The sequence below is a fragment of the Nelumbo lutea genome, chromosome 6, assembly GCF_056320005.1.
Source record: "Nelumbo lutea isolate HS-2025 chromosome 6, American lotus-T2T, whole genome shotgun sequence".
In the NCBI taxonomy this organism is placed as follows: domain Eukaryota; kingdom Viridiplantae; phylum Streptophyta; class Magnoliopsida; order Proteales; family Nelumbonaceae; genus Nelumbo; species Nelumbo lutea.
In genome coordinates, this window is record NC_142689.1 from 26148942 (window position 1) to 26159778 (window position 10837).

Here is a 10837-nt window from a genome sequence, read left to right on the forward strand (position 1 = left end):
GTGGTGGCGGTGACGGGTTGTTGCTGAAATGGAGGACTGAGTTCGGCAGCTCGCTACAGAGCTGTTTGTTACTCGGGTCCTCTGGATACAGCTCCCTGACGACTCCGGCAACTATGGTGGTGGCAGTGATGGGTTGTTGCTGAAATGGAGTGCTGAGAAGAGGAGAGAAGGGGAAGAGAACGGACTGAGAGGGGTGTCGTCGCCGCTGCAACTCTGTTCGAACGAAGGGTTTCAATACTGGTGAAACTGAATGTCCTCACATCAGCCTCCGCTCGGGTTTCAATACATTGGTTATTTTCCACGGACAGACGGATTGACGGACACGGTGACGGACACGGTGTACTACTGGTGTAGAATCGAACGGGTCGCTGAAACTGAAAGTGAAACTCCTCTGTCGACTGTCGTTGCACCCGGATCTCAATTCATCAACCTGTTGCTTTACAAACGCCCTTTTTTTAATGGAGAAATCGGAGGCTGATGCGAGGACTGAGGTCCATCCTTCCTCATACATGCTCCTGCTAACGTGCCCCTCTGGTCTCTCCCAGGCGCAAGTTAGTCTCTTCACCTTCTTAGCTTTACAACTTCTTTCCTTTAATTTTTTCCGTGATTCGTCACAGGCTACAGATATTATTTGTTAGTTGATTCAGTAATCTGGATCCAGTTGATTTGACACTTTGTCTTAATTTTTTTAAAATTTATGTTTCGGTTTCTGTAGATTTCAGTGTGTTTGAATTCTGTTTCATTCTTGAGAAAGAAGATTAGCAGTCTGTAAGGATAATTTATACATAACTAATAAATTGGCACTCGGCCTAAAAATACATGACACCTATTGGAATTTTCCCAAAAAAAAAGCTTCAGAAAACATATATCTGGCTAAATATTTTTTCTTGAGGTGTTGATCCCATATGTTAACCTGTTTCTGTCAGGCAAGGCTCATTACTCGATGTTGGCCCGAGCTATTTGTGGGCTTGCCAGCCGAGACTTAACCATAAATAAAGGCTCCTGTCCATTATTCCCCAAATAAACGAAAAACTCACTTTCTTCTGAAAGACTCATGAGGGAATTCCCGCCTTCAACCCTTCAAGTTAGTCATCATCATCTCTGTAAATATCAAAGAAATAAGATTCCAAAGGTCTTGACCCATTTCACTATTTCAGTAAACCATCAATACCTTTGAGAAATACTGAAACAGTTCAAATATGAGGAATCATGAGGCTGATACTACGTATGAGATAACTAGAATTATCCAATGACACTACATCATACTGTGTTAAAGAGGTAAAAAAAAAAAAACTAATTCAGAACCTCTATGCTTTTAGGTTGAACAGTAGTTTCTTGGGATGATATCAGAACCAGTTTAACCAACTGGTTTAGTGTTCAAATCACATTGCCCCATTAATAATTAATTAAATTTCAGCACAAGGTACGGATGGGCTTGTGATTATCCAAGCTTCAAGCCCAGTGGGCTTTCACGTAAAGGGATATGAGAGAATAAAAATTTATTCACTCTAACACTATGCATCCACAAAAAAAAAAAAAGTATAAAAAGCTCTGGGCAATGACTAACAAACTTGGCATCCGACAGCACATAATTAAATAATTCAATATATAAAGGAAACTAGATTTTAAATATAGTAAAAGGATAAATTACACTATTACAGAAATGGTTGGATAATATTACAAAACTTTGGAAAAAATATAATATTTATTATACAGGTACCCTAAAAAACTAGACTACTGGTACAACTACAAAACGTACCCGACACCATAAAAGGAAGCACCTCAGCTGAACTTCAATGCAAAGTTGTTGCTTTCATGGTGAGGAGTGAGAGATGGGAATGAAGGAATAGATTGCAGTATCAACTTCCGTCCACTCCTTCGATTAGGGGACAACCCAAGGTGAGGAGGTGAGACCCTCTTGCAGTTGGGAGAAGACATCTTCACACCACTGATGGGTGAGCAATCGCCTTTGAGAATCTCAGGAGTGTCATCTTCAGGAATCAGCTGGAAATGCCTTTCAAATTTGGGTTGGGGGTGTAGCAAATCCGGCTTGCCAAGTCTTTGGCTAGTATGCAGCTGAGGAGACGACCCAATAGAACATACAGAAGATCTTGGTGGCTTTCCACTAGAGGCAAATGGCAGTTGCTCAGATGGTCTGCCGTATAATATAGAATTCAAATATTCAATAAGATTACACTGAGAATAAATGGTAATAACATCAGCCAACCAACAACTTTTAGAATGTCAAACCTGCATATCTGGAAGGATGGAGTTATAGGCAACACAGAATCTGAATATTGCTCCTCGTCCTTCAGAATCTCATTATTATGGACGCTTATATCCACCCCATTCTTTTCACAAGTTTCTTTTTCTTCCTCCTCTGGTTCAGCTTCTTCCATTCCCATTGAAGCAGATCCTGCATAAAAGAAACAATAAATATTTAAATAAACAATAACTGAATTCACTGTAAGAAGTAAATGGGAAAGAAACAGAATAGAACAGTTAACATAACAATTGTCAACCTAATAAATTAACTTCACAAATATGGAAGAAGCCTATATTTGATAGAAAAGAATATAAATCAAGATTTTGGAGTAAAAAAACTAATGTTCAACTAATCGCCTACTTTATTAAAATAACCAAAAAGAAAAAACATAATAATAACAACAACAACAATAATAATAACAATAATAATAATAATAATTTCCAAGTGTGTTAAGATCTTAATTGACTTGAAATCATCAAATAAACACTCACCATCCTTCCTTCCAAAGGCATTTTTACATCCATCACATCTGCAGTTAATTGAGCATCCAACGCCACCCTTTAAAGGCAAACCACCAAATCAGAAGTTATAAAAGACTGAGAAGCATATAAGATGAGCCATGAGCCACAAGAAGCAAAACCTGATAGCATTCGCAATATTTCTTTAAACAACTTGACTTCTTGCAGTTGCATCCTCTTTTATGTCGGGCAGAAGCTGGAGTTTTGTTTGAATCATCCTGCAGGAGAAGAGAAAAAGCACAACACTTTTAACATCAATTCCAAACTCTTGGGTAAATAAAAGAGTTCAGATTAATTTTCCAACCCCAGTTTCTGGAATAGACTCGGAGCTTCTAATCACTTTAGGAGCAAATGCTAGGGGATTTCGAGATTCAATCTGTTTGCGAGTTGCCAGAACAGTATCCTCATGAATAGGTTTGTTAAAGCATTCTTGACATGAACAAGGCTCTATGCAGTAGACACCAGCAGCAAAGCACTCACAATAACTACATGAGAAAATTTGAATGTTAAAACCATGAGGGCATTCTAGTGAAGAATGAAACCTAAATTCTAAGTACTTTCTAACATGAAATTTCATGCCATAATGAAAAGTGACAATCAAAGGTCAATCAACTTGAAACATCAAACCAGATAATTATGAACTTACCGAGTAAAATTGCTTACATGCATATAAACAAACAAAACAGAAGATGATTTATAATATTGCTCATGTATGATCCAATTCAAACTGGATCTCAAAATTGTGCGATTTGCAATATAATATCATAGGATCCAAGGAGTTTTTCTTTGAAACATGAATATAACTTTTACTATGGAAAAAAGAACACATGGGATCTTGTTTTTGTATCATCTTAATAAAAAGATAAATTTACTATGAAAAGAGGAGCATTAAACTAAAAAGGTAGTCTACTAAGCATGCCAAATCCAAGAAAAAAAATAATTCAAATTACATGCAGATAAAAAACCTCCTGGAGAAAGAAAGAATGTAATCATTATTTTCTTCATAAAAGCTACAAAAATATGCAGTCCCAATTCATCATACACACACCAGAAAGGAAAAAAAATAGTTTCTAATAGAGTCTTCACTATATAAAGGAACCCTTCCCACATAGGATCTAGGCCACCCACAGTTGAGCACATGTCTCTTAGGATCTACTTTATATTTCCAGTTCCAATAGAATTGGCAATATTACGTTTTGGGAAGCAAAGAGGGATTTTTTTTTTTTTTTGTAAAAGGTAAGGTAATATATTCATCCAAAGAAACATTCCAATAGAGCCCAGGCCATTAAAGGCTGCCTGGGACCACCTCAGACTACAATCTCATCCAAGACTGAGAACAAAACAACAGACGCAAATTCTGATGTTTAAATTCCTCCATCACTGACACCCAAGAAAATAACTTGACCACAGGCCACAGCTCTGCACTATTTTATCTGGACTTTTAGAAAAAAGCTCAAGATCTCCAGAAGAAGCTTTTAAATGGATTCCTTTTTAATTAAACCACAAAAGGAAGAAAAAACAGGATTACGTCAAACATTAAATAATATTTATCAAGAAATAATAGCCATAGATGGAAATCATATGTTTAGTAGGCACCCCTCGAGGAGCGTGGCACAAAGGTGGCTCATAGAATCAGGAATGTAATAGGTTTTACATTATATTAGCTACTTGAAGTAATGCAATTGAGTGAAAAAAGAGATTAGAGGTTTTACATGCTTGAAAATGTTTTATATGTTTGATTTTATTTTTATATTCTCATTTGAATATGCTTTACACCTTATGTTTATGTATTTTAATTTTAGATAATAGGTTTTTTAAAACATTTATTTTATAATTTATGTTTATATTTTATTAATATTATGTTTAATATTTTTTTATCTTTTGGCATTTTTTTTATTTTCTGACATTTTTTATTTTTTTATATTTTTGCACCTTGCTTCAAAAAGGCACGCGCCTCACCTTGCGCCTTGCACCTCAGGCGCAAATTGACCCCTGCGCCTTTTTTGCGCCTTGCGCTTTTAAAACACTGATCATATCCCACCAAAAATGGATAACATGCAACCTTGTGCAAATGTACCAACTCTCATAGATGACTCAATAACTCAAATTTAGTATTCTTTAAAAGGGTGATATCATTAAGACTTAATTGCATTTCCAATAAAAATCATTTCTCACTCAAAGAAGCCAGGGATACAGGAGGATGTTTCTGAGCCCACCTGAGTGAAGGTTCTGTGACAGTTATCCAAAAAACTTGACCAAATTTAAACAGACACCATGACAATAGACTTAAAACCCTAACAAATAGCAGTACACCTAACAATAATGCTATGGGAGATCTTAATTACTTGGAAACATCAGATCAAGATTCAAGAAAATTGTAAAAAGGTTCATGGTGAAAATTTGGTAGGAAAAGAATATTTGAAACACTTGAGTTTCAACAGAAGCCAAAGTATATGTAAGAAACTTACAGCTTCAAGCATTTCGATTTCTTACAGTTGCAACGCTTGCAAGCATCATTTTCTCCCACATGTTCTAATCTACGCCTGCATGATAATGTGACCTTGAATTAAAATCCACAATGTGAAAGAGGGAGGAAAAAAGGGGAATGTGAGAAAATATCACAAACATCAATAAGAGTTCCATCAAGCAAAGATGCATGCCTCTTTTTTTTGGGGCTAGTCTGATTAAACTCTTCATTAACTCCAAAAGCAGACACCTGAGAAGCATCTTGCATAGCCTGTGCTTCATTATCAGCTAGACCTGTGTCTTTCTCCACAGAATTCAGAGTCATAGATTTTAGAGAATTTGAACCAGATGTCAAAGAATGAAAAGAAGCAATCGAACTTGGCATGCTTATGAGTTGTCGTCCAGGCAGCAGAGATTCATGCTTGACAATTCTACAGTCTTTTGAGGTAGTTGCCAAAGCATTCAAGTGCAAACCAATACCAGGAAGGATACATGGTGAAGAACTACTTCCAGGCTTAACAGGAACCAGTTGCTTTTCATCAGATGCATTTTTTCCATCCGATTGAGGTGAGACTGAAGAACTGCTATTAGAATCATTGGCCAATTTCTTTTTGTGAGCTCCAGAAATCTCAAAAACTAGACAACGCCTCCGCATGCCACGCTGGTTGGCAAGGTGAGGCTGCACACAAAGAAAACCACTTATGCCTTAATGTACAATTGAAAATACTATGGATAAACACTTATTACAAGTAATCTAATGATCAGAGTAAATGCTAAACCAAGAAGTCCCAGAACTACAACCTAAAGCTTAGCATAATTAAATATCACTTGGTTGAAAAAAGTAAAATAAAAGAATAGCAAAACAGGTCCTCTAAGGTGGAAGTAGAGAAAAGATCAAGCTCCTTTCCATGAATTATTTGAATGCTCCCTCCCTCCCTCCCTCTTTTTGTTTGACCAATAGTTGTATTTCTCTTTTTGTATTATTAATATTCCCATTATTGATTTACAAGCAATAATTTCCAGGTGTCATGTTTCTTGGCATCTACTATTTAGACAAGAAAAATGAACATACCATTTTGCCCTAATGCCAAAGCAGAAGGCATTCCTTAGTTAAGAACACTTTAACCATAAATTGAGTTCCAAATTACTATTTCTCTGAACAAACAAAACACATCAATACAGAGTGCATAGTTGTCAAGGCATTGCCTAGGCAACCAGGTGCCTACTATTTTTCAATCATATGCATGCTGAGTGATATATAAAACTAGGGAACAAGGGAAATTTTTTTTTTTTTATTTTATGAAATTCCTATCACTTGGGCAACTAGGTACCCCTCTGTCACCTAGATGCCTTGACAACTATGGCAGAGTGCAAATCTGCCTTCATATGTCCTCCTACTTGTATACAGATACAAGCATTGGACTCAATAGACGTACCTACAAGAACAAAATGCATGAAGGAATTGTACCATACATTTTATTCTCTATAGTTGGAAGAACAGGATGAACTGAGTTCATTCTAATGAATCTAAATATTCTTATTTTGATTGAGCCTTTTGTAGTTTATCATAGTTATGCACCCATACAGTCTTTGTGAGATCACTGTAGGAATATAGGTATTTCTGCCTGATCTTTAGTCCATACATATACAAAATAACTCTGACAATTCCAATTGTCTCTGCCACTGTCTTCTTAGAGACCCCATTTCTGCTGGTAAATTACATTGTGGACAAAAAAGAAAACACACGGGAAAAAATGGATGACATAAGAAACTGAACACAGAGAAAGCATTACATTCTGTTTAGTGCCATATCTATTGTAGTATTGTAAAATTGTGAGAACTTAATTGTTTTCTTACAGCATCATAAAAGAAGGATTGTCCTAAAAATTAGACATGTGACATGTCAATTCAATTTAAGATAATTCACAAACACCAATAACAGACAAGTATTGCATGAACTGAAAGAAATATCACTGAACCCCAGTACAAATAAAAATAAGAATGGAGAAAGCATTATGCTGCAAAATCAAAGTGCTCATGGTCCTGGATACCTAAATTCATGCAACTCATATTCACAGAGCTCAATCAACCTAGTTGCAACATTTACCTTGCAACTGAATGAGATGCTGCTTCCTGCTTTGTCATCCATTTTCTCAATTGAGTCGCTAACTACTTGCTTATTTAAAAAAGTAGCTGAAAGGATGTTTTTTGTTTGATCTGTTTCCTTCTGCTCTAATTCTCTTGGTTGAGCTGTAGGATCCTCCATTTTGTGTTGTTCACGGGAACCAAAAGGACCAACAGGTTGTGTTTTATGTAAATCATTGGTATTTTCTTGAGGAAGCTTTGACATAAGAGAAGTGAAGGAAGTAGTCTCAGGATCCACTAAGTTCTGATCATGCCCCTTAGAAACCTCCATATCAGTGGAAGAATCAAAAATTAACAGATCAGCAGTATCAGAAATTAAGTTTTCCCAATCACATCCTGCCCCTTCTTCTTTATTTTGCTCAGCCTGATGCATCTCCTGTAACTCTGCTTCAGTTTCAAATGACTGGCATCTTTCTTCCGAGACCTCTTGGACAAATTGAACCAGTGACACCGGTGTAACAGCCATTTCTGGCACAGGGTTGGTTTTAGTATCATTGCCAGGCATCAGGTCACCATCAGGGCTACCACAATCATACCTCAAGGTCCTCGGAAGCTCAATAGCTAAATTCAAGTTCTCAGTAGGTGGCTCAACATTGACCTCCCTAATATGCTCTGGAGCAAAGCATCCTTGCTGATCAGCAGAGCACTCAGATGGTTGAACAATCTCTGATACACCTGCACTTGTATTGCCTTCATTTTTGTTGTCCGAAAGCCCAGACTTTGATGGATCTGAGAAGTGATACCTGAAGGCAAAAGGAACAAATTATGAAAGAAGATATCAAATGGAAGATAGTTATTGATAATTGTTTGCATATATGTGCTAGGAAACATCTGTTACCTTCTTGAAAATCTTGATTCCTTGTTTGAACTGACATGTGGCGAAGTAAAAATAGATGGAATAGATGCAAAATTAAGGGAGTGGAATGCTTGAGTAATGTGTACAGATTTAACTGGTTTGATGGGAGAAAGGCTGTTGATATAGTTAAAGACGGGAGAATCCTGCATGTAAACAGAAATTTTCTTTCAATACAGCCTTCCAAGTTTGAAGAATCACCATCATAAAGAATAAAAAGAAGAAAAAAGCATGATGAAGCGCAAAGAGAAAAATAGGGCACAAGCTTTAAAAGTCCAGAAGCGATTCTCAAACCAAAATTACATAAATAAATGATTAAGAAGAAGAAGAAGAAGAAGAAGAAGAAAATAAATAGAAAGAGTTTAAAAAAAAAAATCAGACGTAAATAAGCAGAAACCTCGAAGGGAAAAATCTCCCCGTGACACTCGTGGACCAACTAAATATCAGAAAAAAAAAATCAAAGCAAGGACATGTCGAAAGAATTAACCAAAAAAAAAACACAAAACAAAACAAAACACCGGAAAATGCAACATCAAATTCAAAAAGTTTGCAAGCAGTAGATGAAGATCAAATGGTGAGAATACCGAACCCGAAGCACCGGAGCAGAGCTAGTTACACCAAATTGACACTGAAATAGACTCAACTTCCATTATTATTTATAAAACATAAAAATAAAAATGAACTCGAGCTCCGATACATGAAAAGGGAGATGGGAAAAATCAAGTACCACTAAGAATACTCCAGTGCATCGCTATAATCACCTCATACTAGGAAAGCAAAACCTAATCACACCTAAAATCACCACAATTTGAAGCCAATCAACCCAAACACATGAAGGAACCTGAAAAAAAGCCAGTTAAGTCTTCAAAATGCATCACACAACATCATCAAAACAACGAAAAGAACGTAGTAAATGACAAAAGATCTAATCTTCTAACACCCAAAACCAGTCTAAAATAACCAAGCTGAAAACTTTGACAATTAAATCAACTCCTCATAGTCCAAGTAACAACGAAAAGCTCAACAGCTAGTAAAGATCTCAAACCGAACCAAAAAGAAATTCAAAAACCACTAAGAACCAGTGCAGAAAAGATGAAAACAACACCAGATACGAAATTGAGAGCACCAGAGCCCGTGGAATCACCTCAAATTTGGAAATTGGGGTGCTGATCTGGTTCCTATCGGGCGTATCCATGGAGAGGGAAGCTCGAAGAGCTCACAGCGCTCTTCCACATAGCTCTCTCTCTCTCTCTCTCTCTCTCTCTCTCTCTCTCTCTCTCTCTCGACCAAACTGTGGAGATTCAAGGAGGAGCATAAGGCGGGAAGAGAAGATTTTCTCGTGGCGATAACCCGACCGGCCGACCCTACCACCAAAAATAAAAATAGTTATTTTTTCAATGAAAAAAATAAAACTGTTGCCATTTCTGAGTCTCACATGGCACTTTCACCGTAAGCTTTGCCACGTTGAGTGCGACTGTTACCTGAAGACCGTCAGCTTTCCCTCTTATCTTCTTTCTCTGTGACGCTTTCTTTCTTGAATTAGCTGTATAATTATAATTTAATAATAATTAAGAACGGCGATTATGTGCAATTTTATTTTATGCATCTACCGTTACGATTTTCTACAAATTTTAAATTTCTACTTGGCCGGTGATTCGGGCGCCGCGCTTCTTTTGATTCGTGGGTGCAACCCCTGAAATTTAGGTTGCGTTTGGAATCAGCGTAAAATATATTGATGACGTTTTACACAGAATCAGAAAGTGATCGTTGCTTATTTTAAAATAGTGATGGGTGGAAGTGTGATGTTTTACGTTGATAAAATTGATGTAGTTTTTATATCGATTGTCAATGTAAAACTTTAGAACTGATGAGGTTTTACATCGATTGTTGACGTAAAATTATACTCCATCCAAATGCACGTAAAATTGAATCGAAGTGTACTTTTACGTCAATAATAATTACATCCTCTTTCCAAATGCATATAAAACCAAATCGGTGTAAATTTTACATCGATTCTTGATTTACATTGCATCCAAATGAAGCCTTAGGGATTGTGTGACGGTGTTCAGTCAATCCCCGAACTTTAAAACATGTCTATCCAGTACCCCAAACATTCAGAATGTATCTAATAGGTCCTGTCGTTAACAACCCATCAGTTATCTATATCATGTGATGACATGTGCCCTTAAAAGAATATACTATTCATTGTCTCCTACCTTGAGACTGAAGAGTTGCGCCATTTCTATGACAGTGTCGAGAACTAACAACGGTGCCAAGAATAGATTTGAACGAGCCAACGATGGTATCAGGAATTGACCAAGTTTTGACAACGGTTAAAACTACCATTGCTATGGTTTCCTATATATTCTTTAATTTTTTTTTTATTTTTTGTAAGTAATAAAAAATTCCTATATATTATAATTTCTAAAATCCATCATGGATAGTTGTTGCAACCTTCCTATTTCAGTTAGGATGCAAGGGGAAATAATGTCAATCTTAGCATTTACAAGGGAAAGGTTCTATTGATTGTTGATTATGTTGTAGCTTGCCCACGGTTTCATTGTTGGTAAGCAATAATTTATCATTCCA

General features: G+C 36.6%; 1 protein-coding gene across 3 annotated transcripts; it reads right to left on the reverse strand.

The window, feature by feature from the left end:
- Positions 1-724: 724 nt before the first annotated feature.
- On the reverse strand, positions 725-9607 carry LOC148848064 (protein tesmin/TSO1-like CXC 2). 3 transcript variants are annotated; one of them, XM_088950190.1, is made up of 12 exons: positions 9393-9526; positions 8976-9089; positions 8234-8394; positions 7358-8138; positions 5445-5929; positions 5253-5327; positions 3089-3269; positions 2907-3002; positions 2758-2824; positions 2251-2416; positions 1760-2155; positions 725-1101 (listed from the first exon to the last, which is right to left on the reverse strand). In XM_088950190.1, exons 4-11 carry the CDS (start codon positions 7898-7900, stop codon positions 1783-1785), a joined length of 1986 nt encoding a protein of 661 aa, XP_088806316.1. In that variant the 5' UTR covers positions 7901-8138; positions 8234-8394; positions 8976-9089; positions 9393-9526; the 3' UTR covers positions 725-1101; positions 1760-1782. The 3 variants fall into 3 exon arrangements, with proteins under 3 accessions (XP_088806316.1, XP_088806315.1, XP_088806314.1); XM_088950189.1 differs by lacking the exon at positions 8976-9089 and having other exon boundaries at positions 9393-9607; XM_088950188.1 differs by lacking the exons at positions 725-1101; positions 8976-9089 and having other exon boundaries at positions 1572-2155; positions 9393-9607.
- Between the last annotated feature and the right edge of the window lie 1230 nt (positions 9608-10837).